Source organism: Micrasema longulum, unplaced genomic scaffold (genome assembly GCF_059751315.1).
Source record: "Micrasema longulum isolate JH-2025_06_02 unplaced genomic scaffold, ASM5975131v1 h1tg000403l, whole genome shotgun sequence".
NCBI lineage: Eukaryota > Metazoa > Arthropoda > Insecta > Trichoptera > Brachycentridae > Micrasema > Micrasema longulum.
In genome coordinates, this window is record NW_028277603.1 from 350,296 (window position 1) to 377,741 (window position 27,446).

The 27,446-nt window shown below is 33.9% G+C and overlaps 2 protein-coding genes across 2 annotated transcripts; both read left to right on the plus strand.

Moving 5' to 3' along the window:
- The first annotated feature begins 2,114 nt into the window (after positions 1-2,114).
- Positions 2,115-7,131, plus strand: LOC148281846 (uncharacterized). The gene is made up of 3 exons (XM_088226048.1): positions 2,115-2,304; positions 4,913-5,131; positions 6,678-7,131. The coding sequence occupies exons 1-3, from the start codon at positions 2,257-2,259 to the stop codon at positions 6,984-6,986; spliced, it is 576 nt and encodes a 191-aa protein (XP_088082174.1). The 5' UTR covers positions 2,115-2,256; the 3' UTR covers positions 6,987-7,131.
- Positions 7,132-16,237: 9,106 nt separating this feature from the next.
- LOC148281847 (uncharacterized) lies at positions 16,238-24,502 on the plus strand. The gene is made up of 3 exons (XM_088225985.1): positions 16,238-16,336; positions 22,541-22,765; positions 23,918-24,502. The coding sequence occupies exons 1-3, from the start codon at positions 16,292-16,294 to the stop codon at positions 24,224-24,226; spliced, it is 579 nt and encodes a 192-aa protein (XP_088082111.1). The 5' UTR covers positions 16,238-16,291; the 3' UTR covers positions 24,227-24,502.
- Positions 24,503-27,446: the final 2,944 nt, after the last annotated feature.

A 27,446-nucleotide genomic window follows, 5' to 3' on the forward strand; every position in this document is an offset into this window, starting at 1 on the left:
AAAAAAAGAAGTTGTATGAATATAGAGGATACGTGATCTGTATGCAAAGATAGAGCGATGTGGCGTTCTATCCTCTCTACCTATTCTTACGGGGAAACTGTGTGATGGTTTGTTTGTATAATTGAATCAAGAAATATCAGTAGAAAAACTTTATCTACTACCAATAATTATTATTGTTAATGTCTCTGTGGTATATGATTTCAAAGCACCTATTGATTTAATTATTTTTTCATAAAAAAAAAATCATTTCCAATTGTTAATGGCGTATTTTCATAAATTCAAGTATGTTTCAAATAGTCGCTTTATGAAGTTTTTTCGAGGAAGCCGCAACAGGGATTGTCAACTCGGAGATTTATTATTAACTATTGTGTGGCTGTGATGTCACACTAGTCGACATAGGACACAAGACTTGGTATATCTCTCTTATTTTTTTAAATTATGAACTCGTATTTTTTTTAATCTTCAAATGGACATTTTCACACCCGATTTAGAGAGTAAAATTTGTATAACTATGCTTAATGTTAATACAAAAAATATTTATCCTTGCTACGCGAAGAATAAATGTCCGCTAATTCAGCGACACGTCTATACAGATACCTTATACAAGAGAGAGCATGAAGTCGTAACAAGGAAGAAAGAGACGCTGTTGGCTGAATATGATATAATGATACTGATGCTAATGGATGATACTGAAGCTATGTCATATCAGTGCGTAGATATGTGTACCGTGACGCACGCTTCCCCTTGATGTACCTTTCTAAAACTTGAAGGCGTAGGGTCGGTAGTGTATCTTCGTAATCGCTAAAGAGAATTTATCTTCAACTATACCGTCAAAGTGAAGTTATGACGTTTTTATCTGCTCATGATAATCGAGGCCCTGGTGTAATAATTCATCTGGACATGAAATGGCAGTACCGTATTAAAATAATTATGTAATACAAATAATACTGTAATACTTACATTTCACCAAAACGCTGAGATGGTAATAAATAAGATTGCAAAAAAAATATCAATTTTGGGAAGGATCAGAAGATTTATTGATAAGGACTCTTGCAAAACTATTTACAAAGCAATTATTGAACCACACGTTAACTACTGTAGTGGCATTTTATTTTTACCAAACAAAGAAAACATAGATAAACTAACTGTATTACAAAATAAAGCCTTTAGAATCATTTTGAAAAAAAACAGATACACGAGGGTAAAGTCGATGGTAAATGAAATGAAATTATTAACATATAAACAAAGAATATTTTACAATACAATGATATTTGTTCATAAAATTATAAACTCTAATAAAAAAACAGAATTTTGGAAAAAAATTGATCGGAACCAGCATGAACACGATCACAATACTAGAGAAAAGAACAAAATTAGACTTCCATTTAGGAAAAAGGCAAAGTCACAAAATTCAATTTTATTTAAAGCAATTAAAAAGTATTACGAAATGGAAAAAAAATATTTATGAAGAAAAAAACATATCAAAATTTAAAATAATGGTCAAGACATATGTGATAAATAATTTATAAACTAAATATATTTGCAATGTTATTATTAGAACACACATAACAATATGTTTGATATGTGTGCCCTACTTTAAGATTTAAATAAATAAATAAGAAAATTCGTATGTGCATTTTTAAGACTAAAAAATATTTTAAGTAAAGACAATCCAAAATAAATTGTTATATCCTACTGTTCACTCCTTACTCCAGTATGGGATAATTGGTAGTGGAGGAGCGTGCAATATCATAATGAGCTCCTTAAAAGTAGTACAAAAAACAAATTGTATGAAAATCAATGTACCAAAGTTTGGTCAAAATTTTCAGGGGTGTGATCTGCCGTTCAAAAAATAATTATAGTTTGGTTACATAAAACTTGTAAGTATATTTTTGAATGGAAATACCTTAACAAAATATTGTTTTTTTTTAACGCGCGATTACTTTTTTTTTTTTGATTGCGCGATTGTGGAAAAACCAGCGTTTTAAAATGGCTAAATCTTATTTTTTATCAGACTAAAGCCAACAGTTTTTTTTAGTACAATGTAAAATAGTACCCTGAGTTTAACACCTATGAACGCGTATGTATTTGTTGAGTTTACGGTTGAACAGGTCAGAACAAATATAAACGATTACAATGGAATGAAGCTATATAAAGCTGAACACCTTTTCGTGACACCCAGTGGTTGGAATACCTCGTTCCAGGTAGACCCGTAAGGAAGTTCAAGATAATTGTTACCTTCAGTCACGTCACAAAATGTCCACTAAACTGCGCATCTTCGTCGTGACACTATGCATTTTGCAGGTATGTTGACCTATAATTAATCCAATGACGCATAATTAAAAAGACACGTTACAAACGCGTAAAAAATGGCACTTCAGCTCGTGGGTAGTTGTTTTTCTTGAATCTCTTTCTCACATAACTTATCTTTATATATATAATTCTTCTGTACGTGTGATGTCACTGAACTTCTACTAAACGGCTTGACTGATTCATGTGCGGTTTTCAGCGAAATGTAGATCTTTGCGCTGCGCGTGTTCGTAGATATTAAAATTTTCAATCAAATATCATAAATCTTATTTTCATCGACCTATCAGGGTTACATTCGACGAGAATGCATTTACAAAAAAATGGAAGGATGTTGTTTTTTTTGTGTTTAAAAAGTTTGTTGTTGAATGTTTACAAACAATAATAGCTTTTTATGGATCCCAATCAGATTCTTGCCTTACATTCCTTATAATTTCTTCCCATTCATTAATTTTTACTGGATTTTTGGTAATACTAAAATAATATTAACTGACATTCAATACATTTTTGAAAATCGCATTCATGTGTAAAGTGCACCCCTGTTGGTGAGAAGAGTCGAGTTTGACATTGGTAAAAATAATTCTATATTTGAAAATTAATTATTTTTTGTTTTGGAATTCAACCATAAACAAATACTCGTACCTAGGTACCTACCTACTTATCAATGAAAAGTCTTTTTCCAAGCTAATAGCAGGCAAGCCAAAGTTCGGGCAGGACAACATCTGTCAGGTCCACTAGTATACTTATTTATATTTCTTCTTAATAATTTTATAAATTTCAATGTAAAATTCAGCTCTTTATGTAAAAGTCGGTCTGGTGTAGTGGTCAGCCCGTTTGTCTACCGTGCAAGACGTCTCGGGTTCGATTCCCGACATGGTTGACATGAAATATTTATTTAAAAGGGTATTTGTACAGTAGTAAAATGTTTTATCTGCAAATCGACGCCGTGGAGAACCTCTTTCTTTTTGATAATTCCTATAAGATAAGACGTTAAAAATAAGCATATTTGACTGATTTATAAAGCGCCACTTTTTGTGAGAAATCACCTCGAGGGCGCTTTACAATTGTATACGTAAACTTACATTCTGAGCTAACAACTGAGGATACCCTCAGTTGTTAGCTAAACGGTTAGATAAACGAAAAAAGCTAGATTTCTGTTGAGATTTGAACTGACTGGGTCTGTCGATGATTTGCGTGTGTGAAGGCAATTGGTTCCAGTAGCTATATCGCAAATAACTATCGACATGCTAATAAGCAACGTGATAACAATATCTCACCATGGTTGTTTATCGTATTCGCGATCAATTGTGATCATGCATTGCATTGGCAACATCCGTGAACACCTAATATCAAATGTCAAAATATTTACGTTTCGCGACGGATAATCCTGCTGCGCAATCACATATTTGAAAATCACCGGTGTAAATATGGAAAATATTCAAAAACTGCTATTTTCATTTACTTATTTATTATTTATCGCGCTATTTATTGCATTTAGCCGGCGGTAATTTCAATTTCACTTTTTGGTATTAGATACTCCTTACTATTTTGCAAATGCAATATATTGTTTTATTTTTAATAGTGAACGTCAATTTTTCGCCAGTGAACTGTATTTATTTACGAGGAAAACAAAATCAAACCGACACGAGTGATGACTTAGAGATTACACACGCGTTGACTTATGACCGCAGTGGCGTGTACATTGTGATCGCTCAAATGTTTGTAATTTAATTTTTAGGTTTTTAAGTATTGTTTATTTTGGCATCAACTAATTTTCTAAGTTTGCTTTCAATACCCTCATATATTATCAGTCTCTTTTGTATCGGTGTCCAATTGAGTTTATCTCACATTTTAAAAATTTATTTATCTTCCTTTCTTAACCACCATTATCATGACTATTTTAAATTTCTTGAATTAATCGTATAAATAACAATTTTTGATTTATTCTATTTTGCTAGGTTCTCTTAAGAATAAAATTAGCCCAACGAGAATTCATTTTGTGTAAAGGTTCTCTGTGTCCGGGCGAATTAAGAATACTGCTGTTTGTAAAAAAATTAGACCAGAATCCTAGACGAGCGTTTTCGACCAGTAATCAAGTTGAGATAAGTCCACGTCGTAGTGTAGTGGTTGACGTGTTCGCCTACCATGTTTGAGGTCCTAGGTTCGATTCCCATTAGGGTTTAACAGTAATACCATTAGTTGGCCTTCATTTTAAATTATTTTAAAAAGGAATTCAATATTTATTTTTTTACTTTTTTTATTTTATTTTTTATAAAGTTTTTTTGGTAAATTATGATAATTTAACAAATAAAACGAACCATTTTTAGATATTCGTCGATACATTTCCACATGCATAGTAATATCTTCAATTACATAATCGATAAAATTACATTTAATATATGTATATAATATCAACTAAGTTAAAAATATAAAAACAACATTTTGAGTTTGTCCAAATTTTTTGAGACAAATACTGGATTTTAGAGTCACAGTTTAACCAGCCAATGACAGGTCATAAGCCCTGTAAATGCCCAGACTTCTGTATTTCTATTTTTCAATGTTCTCCACTGTTGTAATATGTTAATCTTAAAAATATATGTCTTAGGTCTGTCTGGCAGCCAACGTCCCTAAGAATCCTCCTCCAATACCCAGCATCCTTGAAGATCTCTCCAAGCAGACGTCGGAGCTCCTGAACGGCCTCGGATCACAGGTCAGCCAAGTTCTGCAGGCCAAGGATGCTACCCAGCTCCAAGCCATATTCTTCAACAACACCCAGCAGTTTGCTGCGAGGGTGTCTGACATCACCAAGAACCTCCAAGAAAGGGTAAGGAAAGAATTTAAAAAAACATTACTCCTTTTCCCCGTAGGAGTAGACTGTGAAGTTTTGACGCCACACCGCTATGACTTTGCATACAGATTTCGCCTATTATTCTGACTTTAGACGTGTGCGTCTTCAAGCGTTTGTTGAATTTGGTCATGTCATTGGTATATTTTCAAATTTCTCATTTTACCAGTGCCGCGATTATGAACTTCATTTGTACTTATCGAGACGGTTCACTTAACTTCTGTACTATCTTTGTATAATCTACCTTGGTATAATCTACCGACTTGTCATCTAGACGTCATATGATCGCATCCAACCAATAACAACCTTACTTCATTAAAATTTTTAATTGTTCTTATTTATATTTTAAATAGGCTTCTGGGATAAAAAGCACTCATTAAAAGTGATTATAAACTCCAATAAATCATAATTCAAGCAAAAATGCGAACATGATTTTTATACGACTTTTGACAATTACCAAGACGGTATGCTCAACGATCTTCTGTATTTATTTACCAAGCGATTACAAAGCCGGGTCCTTTGACTTCTCGATACGTACACTCAGAAAGATAGTAAAACTGATGGAAAAAATATAATAACTAATTATTTTTTGTAGTGGCAACATTTTATGTCTAGATGCTCTAATATGATAATAGCGCAGAATCTAGCCACATCAACTGTGCATCTAGGAGTTCGTTTTCAAAACTGACACTATCAGAATTCAATTCGACTTAAAAATTTACTTATGTCTCTCTTATATTTTTTATAGGCTTTTAAGAAAAAATGTGCCAACCTCAGAACGATCAAAAATAAATCGTATTTAAATAAAAAATTGCTCGGTGGAATAATTCATAATGCGTAGATATGCGTATCGGGGGGTACTAGACCCGTCGCGTCGGCACAAACCGCTGTACTTACATCAAAACTTGAAGGTGGGGTTCGGTAGTGTATCTTCGTAATCGCAAGGCCGGGCCACACGAAATGCAAAAACAAAATGTAATGATTTCTTCCAATGCACGGCGTTTACTATCTTGTCTTGGCTAAAACGGAGTTCAGACTTGTCAACCTCACGGCTGTTGGTGTTGCTCGCCACAATATCAACAATCAGGACTGGATTCCACCCCCTAGGGAGCTCTTAAAATAAACATATTACAACAGAGATGAAGAACATTTTAGAGAAGGGAATATAGAAGTATAGAAGCAATGTCTACAAAAAAATTGGCAAACTCAACACATTTTCTATGAATCTACCTGATCCAAGAAGTTTAAAAATTGAAAAATATTTTCAGGCGTTGCCTTGTATCAATAAAGGTTTCAGCTCTTTAACTTTACAAACATCAACAGATGGAAGAAAAGAAGGAATACAGATGTTCAAATCTTGAATCTAGGCAGAATGATGAATGTTACAAATGTAAAGTGTAACCCCTTGTAGATGCCTAGACTTCTATATTCCTTTCTTTAAAATGGTTTTTATCTCTGTTGTAATATGTTAACATTAAATATATATATTTGTAAACGTTAATTTGAATAACTCTTCTATTTCCAGATTCAGTCTTCCAACAGCGAGGTCTTCAAAGTCTACAGCCAGGTTTTGGACAACCTCAACAAGACGGTCCTCAATCTGCAGAACCAGAACCCCGAGGTAACAGCCAAGGTGAAACAGGTAGAAGAAAACCTTCAATCGAGTCTCAAAACAGTCATGGGAGAGGCTGACAAAGTCACCAAGACGGTCTCCGAGAGCACGAAAGGGATCCAGGAAGATATTGCCAAGCTGGTTAAACAGGCCTATGAAAATGTACTCCAAACAGCGCAGACTCTTCAAAAACAGCTGCACGAAGCTGCTAATAAGCCGTAAACATACCGTGTCCATGACCAGTCCAATTGGAGACGTATTTTAGATAAACATATAATTATTAGGTTAATTTTCTAACAAGGATGCATATAATTCTTGGTGATAAATAATGTGTGTGTTTTGAAAAATTAAATTCTTTTTTCAGATACTCAGTTTTTCTCATTTACTTATTTATTGTATGTTCGGCTCAAGACAATTACAACGGTTAAAATGGCTCAAAATTAGACAGCGGAGAGACTATTACTCCTTCTCACTTCTCTTCAATGTACTTCATAGTCCTAACGCTCTTATATACCTGCGTGAAAAATTTCAACGCTTATCAGTTCATGGTTTACCTCTTCGTTCTAATTCTCAAGGCGCTCTCTTAATACCCATACACAATTCCTCTTTCTTCTCTAACTCATATAGTGTCCATGCGGCTCGACTGTGGAATCATCCCCACCCACCATCAAAGATGTTACTACATTATCTCTGTTTAAATCACGTCTGAAGAAACATCTCCTTTCTCTTCCTTAATCTCTCCTCCTTTCCTTTTTCCTCTTCTTTCTTTCCCATTGAGTAATAGTTTCAATTTAAGGTAATTTATAAAAACAAATACGTTTATTTCGATTTTTATATATCATTAGCTTTTTAATGTTTTTTTTTATTAAATATGTTCTGTGACTTGAATAATAAAAAAAATAAAAAAATATTCTATTGGTTAGTTGGAAGAAATTGTCATTTGGAGATAAGCCCGCCAATGTACAAATAAAATTATGTACAAAAAGTTTAAAAAAATAATTTAAAAATGAAGAATCATATGTACAAAACAAAAATAACATTAAATTATGTAGCGAAGACAAACAAGGTGAAATAATTCATTTAGATGAATCTCACCCACATAAATAAAGGTTTCAGCTCTTTGACTTCACAAATATCAACAGAAACAATTAAGGAATATAGATGTTTAATTATGGGCAGAATGGTAAATGTTACACAGTGGGTAAAGTGGCCACTTAAACAAGCCAATGACAGGTCATAAGCCATGTAGATGCCTACACTTCTATACTATCGTACCAAAGTGTTCTTCATCTCTGTTGTAATATGTCAATACTAACAGCTTCCCAAGGAGTTCTACTCCTTGTCCTTGTCTACAAAAATTTGGACTTTTTTGGCAAATGTTTGTACACGAATGACTGGATTTCACCCCCTAGGGCCTAGGGAATCATGAAGATTATCAAATTACAACAGAGATGGAGAACATTTTAGAATAGGGAATATGGAATTCTAGGCATTTACAGGGCTTATGACCCGTCGTTGGCTGGTTTAAGTGGCCACTTTACACACTGTGTTACATTCACCATTTTGTCTATGTTTGAAAATCCATATTTTCCACGTTTGCAGGCGCTGCCTAGTATGTGAAATACTTCGATCAAATGTATCTCTTTACAACAATAAAGGTTTCAACTCTTTATCATCATCATCGTCGTTCCCTTTCCGCACCTAATGGTGAATAGGGCACTGCGTTGGCACACCAATCGCAGCGTATCTTGATCATTTTTGTTTCATGAAGGTAAGATGATCAGTCTTACGCTTCAGGTACCGGTCCAGGGACTATGAAATATTGTAGTGTTAAAACACCCGCTTAAATAAATATTTCATGTCAACCATGTCGGGAATCGAACCCGAGACCTCGTGCAAGGTAGGCTAACGCGCTGACCATTGCTCCACGAGGCCGACAGACAACTCTTTTACTTCTCTAAAATCAACAGATGGTTTTTTGTTATTTTTAATTAAATACAACAACAAACCATCGCGCCGTTTCCCTGTTAGGGTAAGCAGAGAGGATAGAACGCCACATCACTCTATCTTTGCATACAGATCTCGTTTCCTTTACATTCATACATCTCAAGCATGCGCGCTGATTATTTCGACTTTTGACATGTCTTCAAGTATTTGTTGGATTTGGTCATGCCATGTCTTTCTCGGTCTTCCTCTATTTCATCAACATTCGCATTTTAAATATCCTTAGCCGTTCTTTCGCTGTCCATTCGCTCTACGTGTCCAAGCCAGCGCAGAGTTCCTTACTTGATTTTGTCGATAATACATAGCCTTACATAATGTACAAATCTCAACATCTGTACCTCTATCGTACATAGTTTCACCACACATTCGCCTGAGAGATCGCGCTTCGACAGCATTCAGTCTACTTTCATCCTCGTTTTTTCAAGTCCATACTTCGCTCCCATACATCAGGGTCGGGTCCAGAACTTATTGGATTATATTGTTATATTTATTTATATATATCAGATATTTGTCCAAATGAAATGAAGACCTTGACAAAAAAACAACAAATGTCCAAAATGTTATCAAACTGTTTTATTGTCCAATACCTACTAAATCACTAGATAAAAATATGGTGTTTGTGGAAAAAAAAACAGTATTTTTCTTTCTAACTGTCATTTTTAGTGTGCAGTTTGAAAGTGAACGTTCAATTTAAGGCTATTTTGTACTAAATTGTTATATTTAAAATTGATGTTTTGCGTGCGCAAGTATCTCAAAAACCTAAAAAGTGGGTTGTTAATGAGTGTAAAAAAGAAAAAAATAAGATTCGCAATGTAAAAGGATTTACTCATGGCATATTAGTCAAGCCAGAATCATCGGATTTTTATAATATGAAAGATTCCTTGAAACAATTCTTTAAGCCTTCGTTTGGAAAAAAACTTTGAGTTAAGAAAAATCAGAAAATGCAAAATAGACAAAGACAGAGTGGGCGAAGTTCTTGCCAAGCAAAACTTTATGGGTCAATGGATCTCATTTTTAGTCCGAAAAAAATATCCCCGACAAATCACACTAAAGCCAGCGCACACTATAAAAACATTTCCTTTCCGCACCTAATGGTGCATAGGGCACTGCATTGGTACACCAATCGCAGTGCATCTTGATAATTTTTTTATTACATGAAGGTAAGATGATCAGTCTGACGCTTCAGGTACCAGTCCAAGGACGATGAAATACTCTGATGGGAAAACACCCTTTCAAATAAATATTTTATATCAACCATGTCGGAAATCGAACCAAAGACCTCTCGCATGGTGGGCAAACGTGCTGGCCACTACACCACGAGGTACCTATAAAAGCCGCCAAAAAAACGATTTGATAAAATTGACTAAATATTTACAAAATCCTGAAAATAAAATATTAGTTTTTAAATCTTTCGTTACGTCATTTTTCTCTTTTCCTTTTTTAATAATTTTGTTCTTTTAATAAATTTTCATTGTCCATGTAATACAAATCAATGTTTAATTCCTCCTCAATACATATTACAAGTAAAATCTAAATGCTTGATTAGATAAATTAAGCATTTTCCTCATTTTTAAACAAGATGAGTACATTTTTTATCCACCAATTTGGTGAAAAACAACATATGTGCCTAATTTTTGGAAAAACAACAAATGACACACTATTATTTTCTTATGTATTTTAAATTTGAAAAGAGATATTGACAAAAATGATACGTTTTTTATGTTTTCATTGTATTGCCTAAATTTGACAATATCAACAGCAAAGAAAATCATGTGTCATTAGAAATTGAGAAGTTTTATTGCTCTCCTGTAAAATTTAATTTAAGTGATATTTGTTGTTTTTACGCCAAGGTCTTCATAATTTGAACACCTAGTCTTAACTTAAAAACAATATACATACAAAAATAATTTCAAATACAAAACATTGTTATAAAATCCAGACGCTTTCCGTTGACTTCGATCCACCTCTATATGGATGTTAGTTTTTAACAAAAATCATCGCCAACCCTCGAAACGATGCAATAGACCCAGCACCCCTAATCTATTGGCAACTCATTAAACAACTTAAGTTCATTATGATACAGATTGTTGTTAGTTTTATATTGTAAAAGACACTGTAGTCCTTAAAATATAGCTTGATTAGAATGACAGCTGTTAATCTAATTTCATTAGTGATGGATATTACTGATCACTAATCAAATCGATTTTATCAGTTATTTCATGCAATCATAAAACTCTGTTTCCGAAAATTGATATAAAAAACGCAAAACCAAACCTATTATAGTGTGTTTAACAAAATTGTTCACCAAAAAATGAGACATTTATACTTTTTTCATGAACAACATCAAACGAATAATTTTTTTATTCGATCAATTTACATTGATCAATTTATCCCACCTCTAACGTTTTTGCAAAATGGTGTAACCTTGTAAGAACGTCGTTAATAATTTGTTTTTTTTTAGTTTTTTTTTAGTTTTAAAGCTGATTTTATATATTAATGTTGATTTATGTTTCAAGCATTGTAATAAAAAAATTAATTAACACGCCAGATACAAATGATTTTTCGTGTGTCTATATAAATAACTCCTTTGACGTTACTACTAAGTTATGTCGTCACTTTTTTCTGACAAATGTCATTATGATCATTTTACATTTTAAGGACGATAGTGCTGTATAATAAATAAACGAAGTAAAAATAATAAATTAAATAATATAATAATATATTTTTAACAGATTATTTTGAAGCCAATTATTATTTTGTGACACTGGAACATATTATTAAAACGTTCAGTATTGATATGAAAGAAAAAAAAATATTATAAGTATTATATTATACACACATGTTTTTGTATTTGTGACTGATTGTGGTCGTATCGAGGACTCTCAAACTGTTATTTTTATCTGCACTAAGAAATTCCCTTCGGGCCCAAGTTAATCGGCCCCGCGGGCCTCAGCTAACGACCTAAACAAAATTCACCTCTTTGAGATATTTGCTTCTTTGTAAATTTTGTAGCTGTTTTGAATTTGTCCAAATTGGGTTTCACCCTCTAGGAATTTATTGAGAGCTTGCCGCCGCGTACCGCACACTGCATCAGAGTACATAAGTCTCCTTGGCAACACGCGAAAAAATGCCTTCTTGAAGAACGACAAAAGCTGCCCGAAGGAGCTTTCTGTATTCTAGTAGCCTTAGTGCCATCTCTGTGCTGTGAAAAAACGTAACCCAGAAGAGCGTTATATGCACTTTATTGGATTGTGGAAAATAGGAAAGTTAATTCTTCAATGACTGGGATAAAATTAATTGACATGATCAATTTATATTGATAATTGACATGATCAGGAGTTTATATATTAACAGGAGTTTATTGAATTGTATATTTTTAAATATACATAAAACAGAAATATAAATATGTAATATTGACATGGATATTCATATGTGTGTATATATAAGTTCATATGTATGTATGTGTATGTGTATATATGTGTATATATGTATGCATGGATATGTATAAGTGCATGTACAGGTATCTATTTACAGGGTGTTCATTAAACCCTGTCACATCCGAAACCACTATGATCAGTATGACGGCCTCCTATTGGCGGCCTCCGTGGTGTAGTGGTCAAGACGCTTGACTCATGCACGGAAGGTTCCGGGTTCGATTCCCGGTGAGAACACGGAAAATAAAAATGTGATTTTTCTCAAGCCTGGGTGTTCTGTGATGTAATTCACCACTGTAATTGGGCCTCCTGGCCTGTTGTGGTGCTAAAATAAATAAATAAATAAATAAATGAGCAAGAAGGCATATTGGCACGTTAAAATATTTTTTTAGAACAAATAAAATTTTAAAAAATAAAATATTTAAAAAAAGCAAATTGCTGCTTACTTCTCCCCTGCAGAAGTAAGCAACCATTTGTTATTATAAATATTTTATTTTTAAAAGTTTTCTTTGTTCTAAATATATTTTTAAATATGCTAATGTCTTCGTATCAATGATCAATGTGGTTTTGGATGTGACAGAGTTATAAGAACACCCTGTATAGATATAGATATAGATATAGATATAGATATAGATATAGATATAGATATAGATATAGATATAGATATAGATATAGATATAGATATAGATATAGATATAGATATAGATATAGATATAGATATAGATATAGATATAGATATAGATATAGATATAGATATAGATATAGATATAGATATAGATATAGATATAGATATAGATATAGATATAGATATAGATATAGATATAGATATAGATATAGATATAGATATAGATATAGATATAGATATAGATATAGATATAGATATAGATATAGATATAGATATAGATATAGATATAGATATAGATATAGATATAGATATAGATATAGATATAGATATAGATATAGATATAGATATAGATATAGATATAGATGGATATGAAAATGGAAATAGATATAGATTTGTAAAGAAATAATGTTTTTAATAAAATGCTTTATCTTATAATTGCGATATCATTTACTTATTTTTTGCTTTTTTTTACATTTTTCTAAATATTATTTGAAAACATAAATTATATGTACTTTTTTTTTCGTTTCTTATATTTAAGTTAGTAGTAATTATTATTATACAACTATGTAGTGTTATCATATGTTTTCATGTAAAGGATCTTTACCGATAAGCCATTTTAATTGGCCCCGTTCGATAACATAGAGAGGCGGAAAACGACAAGACCACACGATGTTTTAGAAGATTGATTAGAATTTCCGCCGCAACACGAAGGGGAATCAACAATATCAGAAATAATTTTTTTTTTACCATGACCTGATAATAACCTCGTGGCCCAGTAATCAGGGATATTCCAAAAAGATTTTAAACGCTCGCGCTGGCGGGTTGAAGGGAAAAAAAGAATGGCAACCGAAGGGGAAGATTCACATTAAGAAGAGCATGTAAAGACCTTTTTTTTTAAATTCGAATGAGACATTCCTTGAATTAAGAGTCATTTGGACGTCACCAATAACAGAGAATCGCTTTATTTTTATGTTGAAATTCGCGGATCGTCGCTGGACCTCCAGATCCAAAGGAGACATGCCCGTTGGAACCCGGAGTACTTCAGTCAAACATGTCCCATATCTATTAAGTAAAAGTAACATATGACAACAGTGATGGAAAATATTATGACTGGGTTATAAACCCTATAAATGCCTAGACTTCCATATTGCCTTTTTCTTAAATATTCTCCATCTTTTTTAATGTGCTAATCTTAATAACTACGGGTGATTAAACAGACATTTGTATTTTGTATGCTGATGATCCCGTGCTTCTTGCTAACAACAAAGGGGAACTGCAATAATTCTTGGTAACTTAAGTCCACGATGTATTTATTTATTTTAAAGAAACAAACAGTCGACAATGATATAATAACATTAAAAAAAATACAGTTTATAGACAGACCAGCGAAGTTTCTAAATAAAAATTATACATATTATTAAATTGTGTTACAACAAAAGGGTGTGTTTATGTGTATTTGTATGAGAGTAAGTGTAAATGTGTATTTATTTGTATTTGTGTGGGAGTAAGTGTTCAGATGAGTGTAAGTGCGAGCATCATTAAATAGTAAGTGGGATCGTATCGCAGCCAGCAATAATGTAAAGGGGCATGTAAAATATATCAATAGATGAAAAAAAGCATTATAGTTAGAGCAAGAACGATAGAGAAAAGAGTGTTGTGCAAAGTTAGTGCTACAGACTGGCAGATGGAATTAATACTTATTTCTTGTCGCGCGAAAGGGGACATTAAGATTAATTTTGGAGAGTAGGTTAAAAGAGTCTACTTTATTATTTAATAATTTATGTAAATAGCATAACTCAATTTTCAAGGGTAAAAAATCCATTTTGTTTGGCAGATTGGCTGTAAATACAAAGCGTTTTATTGTTTTTATAATCTAGATATTTCAAAAATTTTCGTTGAACATTTTCAATCCTTTCTTTGTTTGTTATATATTGTGGGCTCCACACGACGGATGCAAACTCCAAATTACTGCGTACAAAAGTGTTGCATATAGTTTTTAATGTATTTGGTTTTTTAAAAGGTTTGGAAATTCTTGAAATGAAGCCCAGGATTTGGTAAGCTTTTTCAACAATAGAATTTATGTGAGACCAAAACAGCAATATATAATATAAAATAATTCCTTTGTATGCGAAGGAATCGATTTGCTGATGAATGTCGATAAATCGAATGTGATGGTTTTTGGAAGAAATGAAAGTATGACTAAATGTGAAATCACAGCGAATGGGGTTATACTAAAACAGGTAGAAGAGTTTGTGTATCTGGGAAGGATGTTTACTAGGGACGGAATGACTGAGAAAGATATTGAAAGGAGGGCGAGTGCCGGGAACGGAGTGAGCGGTGCAATTAGCAGTTCACAATGGAGTCCTGGTTCCGACCCTGATGTATGGGAACAAAGTATGGGCTAGGAAAAACAGGAATGAAAGTTGGCTAAATGCTGTCGAAAGGCAAATGTGTGGTAAAACTATGTACGATAGATGCACAAATGTTGAGATCCGTACATTATGCAGGCGGAGGTAAGCATTATCGATCTTTAGGTGTTTGAACATAGTTTTTCTGTCACTCACTCGCAGATGCCTCCCCGATACTGTGCAAAAAGACAATTGCACGACGGCGTCAGACTTATTATGCCTAACCAAAGTCCACAAAATCGTGGTCTCGTATTCCCGATTTCCGCACCCCAAAACTGACCCGATTTTTAGTATGAGAATGAAACTGTTTGTGGCTGTATTTTTTGCGTTTTCCAAAAATATTTATCATATTAGTTTTTCGCACGTCGGAGGACGACAGATTTCTTGGCACTTTCAAGGGTTTTTCGGTGGTCTTAGCTCCGTGAAAATCAATTTATCAAAAAATAAAAAATGTAAAAACACGCCAATATTAAATATCTATAGTGTGTAAAAAAATCACTGCTGTAATGCTATAATCCAAGGAGAAATTACGTAAATACGTTTTTATAAAAAAAGTGTGACGGCGTTTTCTCTTTAAAAAATGAGCCATTTAAATCTGCAAATAATTCATCTTTATCATATTGTCTGCTACGTGGCGTAATGGTCAGCGCGTTTGCCTACCATGCAAGAGGTCTCGGGTTTGATTCCCGACATGGTTGACATGAAATATTTATTTCATAGTCATTGGGACAGACACCTGAAACGTGAGAGCTTAACCTTGGCTCCAACTGAAGACAATTTATAATTTTAAAAACACGGGAATACGCCAATGATGAATATCTACAGAGTGTAAGAAAATCACTACTCTAGTCCGGGAAGAAAATACTGGAATATATTTGTATGAAGAAAAATCGGAAATTAGAACAAATATATATTTGACTTATTTAACTGCAGTTGGATGTTCCCTGGACGGGTAATTATGAGATTACTGTTATATAAGCGAGTCCGCTCGCCCGGATCATCAGTAGCGTGTTCTGTTTCGTCCAAGTAACATCTCCATTTCTTCATTATTCCAAGATGGCTAAGTTCCTCTTCCTGTTTTTCACACTGTGCGTTCTCCAGGTAAAACTCGATAACATTTTTACTTTAACATTTTGAGCACCGGCGAATACACATAAAGTTTACCCTGTGCCCGGCCCATTTTTGTGAAATTTCATGCTTTGTGAAGGGTTTCTTAAAGGTGTCACAATTATGAAAATACTGGGTTAAATCAATTCAAACTTCTCATATTTATTTGAAACAATTTAATAAGTCATTTTTGTATTATAGTTTTACCAACAGCCTTTATGGAAAGCCACATTTACTTATTTATTTATTTAATAACGGACATTGTCCATGTATACAATTTATAGGGTTTAAATATTACAATAAAAGAATAGTTTAAAACATAAAAAAAAGAAAAGAAGCATTGACAAACATAAGGGACATCAAGACAAAATTTGGACTATTTATTTAGAGCTCGTTTAAATCGTTGTAAACTTAAACCAAAAAAGTCCAGATCTTGTCTTGAGTTAACAATACGACAAAGGCGGGTCATTGGAGAATTTAGGCTATAGTTTGTACTATGCTGATCCATGTTCATCAACATGTTGGCGGCTTCCGTGATGTAGTGGTCAAGACGCTTGACTCACGCACGGAAGGTTCCGGGTTCGATTCCCGGTGAGAACACAAAAATCAAAAATGTGATTTTTCTCAAGCCTGGTTGTTTTGTAATGTAATTCACCACTGTAATTGGGCCTCCTGGCCTGTTGTGGTGCAAAAAAAAAAAAAAAAAAACAGTACTTCATTGTTTCTCAATCTACGAGTCGGAATATTGAATTTTACTTGTCCCAGTAATGATGGAACATCGATTATACCATTTAGTATGCCGAACATATATATGGAGTCAATATTAGTTCTACGTTTTTGTAAAATAAAAATATTTAACATTGACTCTATTTCAGCATAAGAATAATTACCTCTCTCTAGTCCAAGCATCCACGCTATTTTTCGAAGCAAGCGATGTTGGACTGATTCAGTGTGATTTATGCTATTGACATTGCAATGTTTGCACATATACAGCGTCTCACTCCTTTTTTTGTGCATTGTATCCCGGAGCCGTGTAAATACGTGTTTATATAGCCACGCGTTGTGTCCCTGGCCCATGTTTTCACGTATTGTTATGGTAGGATCATTTATATAGCGCCATTTTTGTGAAAATCACCTCGAGGTAGTTAATCAACAGCGAAAAAGTACTAATAAAAGTCACTAAATGTCAATAAATTGCACTTTTTTTGACAGCTGGTAAACCACGTGAAAATACGGGACCGGGACACAACGCGTGGTTATATAATCACGTGTTAACACGGCTCCGGGATACAAAGTATTTTAATATAAGAATCGATTTATTGTTATTCATCAATTCAGCCAATCAATTTTGGAGTACGGTATAATCGGTTGGGGTGGTGCGAGTGACACAGTTTTAAATAGTGTATTTGTTGCACAAAAATCCATAATTGAAATAATACTCAGAGTCCCGATACAGACATCTACTGAATAAATATTCCATAAATCACAACTTATGACACCAAAACAATTATACGCTAAAACAATACTCACTTACAGATTCAAAAACTACTCTTACTCAAATGAAAGACATAACCCCCACAATACATCACATACAAATAAAATAATCACTAGATCCTTAACGCATAGACAACTTAAACAAATACCACTTTCGGACAAAGGGATTTTGAGTATTATTCAATTAAAATCTATAACCTACTTTCACTATCTATTAAAGCAATTAGTAATGATAAAACGTTTGAAAAGGCTATAAAAAAATGGATAGTGGAGCTAGGTAGAAGTAAAATGGATTGTCTTATTCGCCCATACCAATACTGAATCAACTGCTCCACAACTGTATAGCTTATGTTAGGTTTTTGTTGTTTTTATTGTGTGTTTTGTAATATAAATAATATAGATGTACATAAATACCTTGTTTTTAAAACTGTCTGAATATTTGTTAATTATGTTTGTTTTTTAAGTTAGTCTTCTTTGTTTATTCTCAAATGTAATTTCAAAAAACAAAATTGTTTAGTGTCCTCGGCACGGGAAACCCCAGTGAGGTCACATTATTTTTATTATTAATTATAGTTTGGAAGCGAAAAATATGAATAAATAAATAAATAAAAAAAAATAAAAAAATATTTTTAAACAGAGCAATCCCTTCATTGAAGAAACGAGGGTATATGAAGCAAACTTAGAAAAATCGATGCCAAATAAAAACCTACTTACCTAAATAATAGCGTAATTCTAAATTGACTCTAAATCTTGCAAAAACAGATCTCAATTATACTACTTGACACAGCAGACTTAGCATTCTCCATTGAGTTGGTGAAGCATAATTACAAATCTCACAATTATTTTTTCAATGTTTTTAGCAAATATCTCAGTAACTTCTTCAATGGAGATTTCTAAGTTTTCTTCATACCCTCAAACGTAGAACTGAGATGCACTTTTAACGCATTTTCAAAATACTTAATGCTAAAAGTGATGTCCCATCTCTGTTGCAATCAATTTCTTTTCATGTTCCCGACCGTGTCACCAGAAGTCAAAATCAGCTATTTATCAAATCTTCTAAGATTTGCAGCAAATAGTCTCTAGAATGTATGATGTATGACTGGAGAGCGAATTGGCGATGAACGAAAGTAAGTCAAAAGTGATGGTATTTGAAAGGGATAGTGAGGTTACTGACTGCATAATAAATGTAAACAACGAATGTCTCGAGAAAGTAGAAGAATTTGTGTATCTGGGAAGCATGTTTTCAAGAGATGGAAGAGTAGAAAAAGATGTTGAAAGAAGAGTGAATGCGGGCAACAAAATGAACGAAGCACTAAGCACAGTAATTTCTAATAAAAATATGTCAATCGAAGCTAAACTGGCAGTACACAACGGAGTTTTAGTCCCGACACTTATGTATCGAAGTGAAACATGGAACTTGCAGAGGAAGGATGAAATCCGAGTGAACGCGGTAGAAATGCGATCTCTTAGACGAATGTGTGGGAAATCAATGTATGGCAGGGTTACGAATGATGAAATCAGGCGAGAGTGTAAATCTGAGTCAAGTATAATTGATAAGATTAAGAAAGGGTGTAGTCACGTAGAACAAATGGACGACGAAAGAATGGTAAATCAAGTATTTATGGCGAAAATGAACGGCAACGTGATACGACGACGACTAAGGAAGACGAGGCATGATCAGATAAACCAAAATCTTAAGTCTGGTCATGTCAAAAGCAGACAGAACCGAAGGGCATGTATGACAAGATTTATGAATGTGGAAGAAGCTATGAATGTATGCCAGGATAGACGTGTGTGGCGGTCTATTCTCTCTGCCTACCCCTATGGGGAAATGGCGTGATGGTAGTAGTAGTAGTAGTGGTAGTGGTAGTTCTAAGAGCAACTTTTTTTTTATGCCCCAATTATTATTATTCGTCCAGGAATATTGAAATATTGCAGTGTAGAACCAGCTTCAAAACCAATATTTCACGTCCACCCAGGAATCGAATCCTGGACCTCAAGAACGAACGAATGGTGGGCGAACGCGCCAACCACTACACAAAGAATTGGAATTATTTATTCTCGATTTTCGTATTCAGAATTTTAGCCTGAGAATAGCCATCGTGTCAAAAACGCTCGTCAAGAGTTCCGGTTGTTTTAACACTCGAAACTGTAGTCTTTATTCGCCCGGACACCGAATAATAATCTCAGATAAAAATCCTGAAAGAATGAAAGAGCAATGTTTGAGTATGTCCAAATGCTTGCAGACTGCCTGGATTTCCTCCCTAGGGAGTCGTTCATGTTTAAATTTATTTCAACAGAGAGGGAAAACATTTTTGAGAAGGGAATATGGAAGTCTAGGGATTTACAGACCACTTAAACCAGACAATGAAAGGTCATAAACCCTGTAAATGCCTAAACTTCCATATTCCCTTCTCAAAAATGTTTTCCCTCTTTGTTGAAATAAATTTAAAGAATGAAAGAGCGTTAATAATCAGCCTTTGGTGTTTGGCGGTTCGCATACCACGCTTGCGGTCCCGGGTTCAATTTCTCAAAAAGTTGACGTTGAATATTTGTATAAGGTGATTTTGAGCTGGCCACAATTTAAGGCTGTTATAAATTCATGTTTGTCAGAACCCCAATGTCTCTGGGTAAGGAACGGAACAAATATTTTGTGCTGTCCTTTCCGTCAATGGAAAGTAGTTATAAAACTAACTGGCCCAAGAAGAAGTTTAAAAATTTGAAAATTAGATTGATTAATTAATTAAACATAAGCAAAATGGTCAAAAGTGTGTAAAGTAGCCATTTAAGCCAATGACAGGTCATATACCCTGTAAATGCCTAGACTTCCATATTCCCTTCTTTAGAATGTTATCCATCCCTGTTGTAATTTGTTAATCTTAATGACTCCCTAGGAGGTGAAATCCACCCTTATTTTGTTTATTTTTATTTATTTACAATTTTAAAAAACCCGTTAGGGTTACATTAGAAATTTAATATTGTCTAGTCATTTTATGTCTCGTCTAGTCTAGTTAGTTCAGTCATCATGTGCTTTTTCAGATTGATTTTAAATTTGTCTCCAGTAAAAGTTTTCAAGTAGTAAGGTAGGTCGTTGTAGTGTTTAAGTCCATTATGTAGTATTTTTGACTGTCCTGTGTTTGTCTTTGCTTTTTCAATATGATAGTGTTGTTGTTGTCTGGTGTTATATTTGTGTATGTCAGCATTTTTGACTAATATTATGTCGTCGTCTTGTATGTTTCCCAGTGTTATTTTGTGCACAATTTTTAAGTTCTCAATTTTAGTTTATGTCAAACTGGTGTTTAATTAATTATTTTTTGTTTATTTTACAATATACAAAAGAGGTAAAACAGAGTATTAAAAAAATAAAGGATAATTACATAGCAATGTAATGCATATTAACAGTAAAAATAGTAAATAAAAAAATCCCACAAAGGCGTGGCCTGTTCGTGGGTATACAAGAAAATGTTTATGAATTTTTTGCTCCCATAATAAATAGACAGATTTAACATTTTTAGGTTATATAAGAAAAAGAAAATATTATGTAAGAGATTAGAAGGTACTTTTTTATTTTACAGTAATTAAAAAAGGAAATAAAAAATACAAATTAAACACAAAAATATTACTTATTATTAAAGGGGAATAATACATCATAGAAAAAAAGAGTTAATTTTTGTTTACAAACATTCGGACAAATTAAAAAAATGTAAAATAAAATTAACGTTAAACAATAAAATTTTAAGAGTGTAAATAGTAATATTTTTTTAAAATGACATACAGAATATATAATAATATATTTTATCCACATATATAAACAAGTGTGAAAGGGTTAATGAACTATACACCCGAGGTAACTTGTTAATTGGATTGACATTAATAACCTTATTGAAAAATGTAATAACTGTTGCTTACGTAATAACCTCATTACCTACCAACAACCCTTTGCTTCCTGGCGGTACAAATTTGTCCAGGGGTGGTTTCCTGAATCTTCTCTACCCCCTAGAGAGTGATTAATTTGGGGATATTTATTTTTAGTGCGACTAATTATTTTTGCTTTATATATGGCCACACTGATGAAAACGTGAAATCAGACATGATTATTTTCATTTATTTAGAACATCATTGCCACCTTAACCTAGCCGGACAGAAGGGGGATTCGAATCCCCCATAGACCAATTTGGTCAATTTCACTTTATGTACATAAGCATTCGGCAAACTAACAAAAATGAGTAAAATATGTAAACGCGAAAACATGAATAATTTATTGCGCGGTCATAAACACTTCCAACGTTTTATTCTCCTGACGCCATATACAAGTAGGCGCTGGGGTCGTTTGGTCCCCCTGTTCGGATCGTGTGTATTGCCCAAAACACTGAATTAGGTTGAATTGACCAAACCGTATTAGTTTTTTTTTTCCGTTTTTGAAGCAGTTTTATACACCATTTGACATTTTATCATCAGTGTGGCCATTATATGAAGCGAAGTGTCGTCACATTAAAAAAAAATTAAAAAATCTAATTAATCACTCTCTAGGGGGTAGAGAAGATTTAGAATACCTCCACAGGGGTGGTTTTCTAAATCTGGAGAGTGGTTGTTAATTTGGGTACTTTTATTTTTCGCATTAAGCATTTAAAATTTGATTATTCACTCTTTTCACAAAAGTTTCTCTTTTCTATTGTCCGTTTTTGACCGATTTACCATTTCCAGGTCTCCCTCTCCGCCAGGGTAGCCAGGGATGCCCCGGCAGAAACCAGCTCCAGTGTTCTGGACGACCTCTCCAAGCAGGCTTCCGATTGGCTGCAGACCCTGGGAAACCAGTGGACGGAGACAGTGGAGGCCAAGGACCTCACGGAGGTGCAGGCCATCGTGAAGAAGAATACAGATAGCCTCACCACGCAGCTTACCGACCTCGTCACTGGCCTCAACTCCAAGGTACAGTCCATTCAAATATTTAATAAACCTCAGTATGCCTGCTGACAAATGAAAGTTTTATGTTTGCTTGGTTCACCGATAGGCACTTCCATATTGACAAAGAGTTATTTTGAAGGTTTACACTCAAACGAACTGTACGCAATGATTATAAAAAACCTGAAAATGTATGCTTACCCTTATCCCCACCTGATGGTGTCCTACATGGTGCATAAAACACGAAACGCAGCGTATCTTGATCTTCTATCTTCTCTTCCATCTCTCCCATCCCCTCTTATATCTCCTATCTATCTCTTTTTTCATCTCCTCTCCTACTTTCATTTATATATCCTTAAGTATATCCACTTTTATCTCTGTTATCTCCTTTTATATATCATCATCTATCTCCTCTTGCACATTCTCTCCTGCTTTCTCTTATATCTCCTCTCGTATCTCCTTTTCCATATTTCCTATCTTCTCTTATATCTCCTTATATATCTCCTCTTTTATTTCCTCTCCTACTTCCATTTATATCCTTACGTATCTCCACTTCCATTTCCCCTATTTCCTCTTTCATATCCTCTTCTGCCTTTTATTATATCTCCTTCCGTATCTCCCCTTCAATCTCTCCTATCTCTTTTAATATTTCCTCATCTATCTCCTATTTCATCTCCTCTTCTATCATTTCCCTGTAAATCTCCTCTCCATATTCCTTCAGCTATATCTTTAGCGGCCTCTGCGGTGAAATGGCTTTACAAAAAGTCATTTAACTTACACACATAAGGTTCCGGGTGGATTCTTGGTTTCCATCTAAAAAAAAAGTGATTTGTCTTAAGCTTGGGTGTTTTGTATTGTAATTTACCATTGTTATTGGGCCTCAAATACAAATATGTGTTATTTTGCATTGGACATATTTAGTATACAAAATATTTTGTTAGCAATAATTGACTGAGGATATTTACAATCATTGTTTAAACAACATGCATTGTACTCCCAATAATTACTAACATCTCGTTATGGCACAATAATATAAACATGCAACATCAGCCAAAGAAAGAATAGTCAAGTTAAGTTATGACAAACATTCAAATACAGATATTTATCAAAAATGTCATCAATCATTATATCTTTTCGTTTTTTTCTAGTTTTTAAAATTGCAAAAAATTATCTTTTCAGATAAGCGAGGCTTCGAGCGACCAGTCCACCGTCCTCGGCCAGGTGGTTTCCAAGCTGAACCAGACCATCGCCGACCTCCAGAAGGCCAACCCCGAGACTGCCGACCTCGCCAAGAAGACCAACGAGAACTTCCAAAAGAGTCTCGAAACCGTCGCTGCGGAGTTCGACAAGGTGAAGAAGACCTTCGGGGAGAATACCAAGGGGATCCAGGGAGACTTGGAGAAACTCACCAAGCAGGCTTACGACGGGATCGTCAAGTCGGCACAAACTGTCCAACAGCAGATCAAAGCAGCTTCAGACAAGCAGTAAAGAAGAAACTTCGTCGGAACGCTGAAGAGATTCGACTATATTTAAAGCTTAGATACCAAACATATAAGACTAAATAATCGTATACAAAAGCTATAAACAACGTAACATTTATGGTAAAAACACAGGAATATATTCTGCATCATTTCTAAATTTGCGAAAACTGTTACTGGCATTATAACCAGAGTTTCAACATGTTTTAAAGTTTGATATCCGGGATTATATTAAGTATTACTTCGTACCAAAAAAAAAGGTTTGGTCAATAAAACTGTCCACTAAGTTTTGTGATTATTTTAAGGTATCCTTTCCCAAAATCCTTTCGTCTTTTCAAACGGCACGAACTTACTTATTACATTCTTGACCCAAAAGGGTAGGCTCATAAAATATACAGATCATAAAAGAAAAATACACATAAAGATAAAGCCCTGTAGTCCTTAAATAAAGCTTGATTAGAATGACAGTTGTCAGCAAAAGTGACGACATAACTTCGTAGTTACGTCTAAGGAGTGATTTATATTGATACACGAAAAATTATTCGTATCTGGCGTATTAATTTATTTTTTCAATACAATGCTTGACATTTAAATTAACATATTTATGTCAACATATTTATGTAAATCAACAAGTTATAATCAACATATCTATTTAGATAAAATCAGCATTAAAATAAATAAAAAAAACTAAAATAAACCTAATTATTAACGACGTTCTTACAAGGTTACATCATTTTGCAAAAACGTTAGAGATGGGTCAAATAAAAAAATAATTCATTTGATGTTGTTCATGAAAAAATTATAAATATCTTATTTTTTTGTGAATAATTGTATTAAACACTCTATAATAGGCTTGTTTTTGCCATTGATTTGGTGTTTATTTTGTAGAACTCCATATTTAAACTTATAATATTAGCAATCAAACACTGATTTGAGTCTACTGAACACTTTATTTTATTTTTACAAATATACATTTATAAAAAAAAAAATTCGCGACAATTTTTTCGCCTTGTTAGGGCATTGGACATTTGTTTGAAAATGCCCTAACAAGGCGAAATACACGAAAGAGACTCATGTCAAAGTAGTAGGAGAATCCTGCTCCGGAAAACCCCTTCGGATACATGGAACAGATCAATATCCAGAGCGATGTTGTTCAGCATAGCGGTAGCCCTTCCGACAGGCATAACCATAGGCGGGTTGGTCCTGAATATCGGAATATGAAACAATCTATGCTGACGCTGTCTTGGGTAATAATCAGAAACATACAAACTAATGCTCATCATAATCTCAGAATTATCGATCATACCGCGCAACAATCGATAAAAATGTGTTGTCAAATACACATTCCTTCTAGTTTCCAAACTGTTGTAGCCAAGCATACCCTGGAGAAACTCGGTCGGGTAAAGCCAAGGATAACCCTTAAATAACTCCTGAGACGTTACTACAAAGATATGTCGTCACTTTTTCTGACAAATGTCATTCTAATCAAGCTATCTTTTAAGGACTATAGTTCATCTATGTCTTTACTTATGACCACTAAATACTATCTTAGATATTTTACTCTAAAGGGCACGTTTATGTATTAATGTCAATGTTAATGTTGTTACGCCTAAGAAAACATTTTTCCAGTTATTTCCAATATTCCGTAGCACTGAACTTCTTCATTGTCCATACAAACAATGGATGTAGGTTGTACACTTTAATTAGGAAGTTGACTTGATCGCAAGTTGTATTCATTTTTAATTGTTTTTGGAACAGAAGCTCAATCACAATTAACTATATACGTGCTTAAAAACATGCCAAGCATTTGAGCGATCACAATGAACAATAATGAACACATGCTTAAGTTATCCCAGTCATGAGTCAACGCGTGTGTAATCTCTAAGTCAACGCTCGTGTCGGTTTGTTTTTTGTTTCCCTTGTAAATAAATACAGTTCGCTGGCAAAAAATCGGCGTTTACTATAAAAAATAATACAACATGTTGCATTTGCAAAATAAAAGGAGTATCTAATACAAAAAAGTAAAAATAAAATTGCAATTACTATGGCGACTGCTTTTCTTGACATTTAGCTTGCCAACCGCCGGCTAAATGCAATAAATAGCATGATAAATCAACAATATTTTGAGTTTGTCCAAATTTTTGTAGACAAGGACTGGATTCAACTCCCTGGGGAGCTGTTTATATTAACATATTACAACAGAGATTAAGAACATATAAGAGAAGGTAATATAGATGTCTAGTCTTATGACCTGTCCATGGCTAGTTTTTTTTTTTGAAAAAAAAAATATTTGCGTTCTTATGATTTACCAAAATATTTCATTTTGAGGGCCATTTTCAACGAGTTGTAAATAACTCACTATTAGAAAATGGAATCAAGTTGGGGTAGAGTGGGATTCGAACCACTGACCTTTGGTCCGTGAGTCCGAGACATTAGCCACAGGACCACAACCCGATCAAAAGTTTAAGTGGCTACTTTACACACTGTGTAACATTCACCATTCTGCCAATATTTGAACATCTATATTTCTTCATTTTTTTCATCTGTTGATGTTTGTGAAGTTAAAGAGCCAAAACCTTTATTTATACGGGTGAGATTCATCTAATTGAATTATTTCACCTACATACTAGGCAACGCATGAAAATGTTATTTTTTCAATTTCTATACTTTTTCATGGACCAGGTGGATTTATCAACAATATTTTGAGTTTGTCCAAATTTTTGTAGACAAGGACTGGATTCAACTTCCTGGGGAGCTGTTAATATTAACATATTACAACAGAGATGAAGAACATTTAAGAAAAATTAGGTTTTTTAGGCGTTGCCTCTTGTATGTAGGTGAAATAATTCAATTAGATGAATCTCACCCGCATAAATAAAGGTTTCAGCTCCTTAACATCACAAATATCAACAGATAAGAAAATTGAGGAAATAAAGATGTTCAATTATGGGCAGAATGGTGAAAGTGGCCACTTAAACCAGCCTTTGACAAGTCATAAGCCCTGTAGATGCCTAGACTTCTATAGTACCTTCTTCTGAATGTTCTTCATCTCTGTTGTCATATTTTAGTTTATTTTATTTTATTTTTTGCACCACAACAGGCCAGGAGGCCCAATTACAGTGGTGAATTACATCACAGAACACCCAGGCTTGAGAAAAATCACATTTTACCTTCCGTGCGTGAGTCAAGCGTCTTGACCACTACACCACGGAGGCCGCCGATTATTAATT

What these genes read in the sequence shown, in the direction of transcription:
- LOC148281846 (XM_088226048.1), top strand. Translation starts at nt 2,257, where the DNA reads ATGTCCACTAAACTGCGCATCTTCGTCGTGACACTATGCATTTTGCAG. An exon ending in TGACACTATGCATTTTGCAG is followed by an intron (nt 2,305 to 4,912) that starts GTATGTTGACCT and finishes TATATGTCTTAG; the next exon opens with GTCTGTCTGGCAGCCAACGT. An exon ending in CCAAGAACCTCCAAGAAAGG is followed by an intron (nt 5,132 to 6,677) that starts GTAAGGAAAGAA and finishes TTCTATTTCCAG; the next exon opens with ATTCAGTCTTCCAACAGCGA.
- LOC148281847 (XM_088225985.1), top strand. Translation starts at nt 16,292, where the DNA reads ATGGCTAAGTTCCTCTTCCTGTTTTTCACACTGTGCGTTCTCCAG. An exon ending in TCACACTGTGCGTTCTCCAG is followed by an intron (nt 16,337 to 22,540) that starts GTAAAACTCGAT and finishes TACCATTTCCAG; the next exon opens with GTCTCCCTCTCCGCCAGGGT. An exon ending in TCACTGGCCTCAACTCCAAG is followed by an intron (nt 22,766 to 23,917) that starts GTACAGTCCATT and finishes TTATCTTTTCAG; the next exon opens with ATAAGCGAGGCTTCGAGCGA.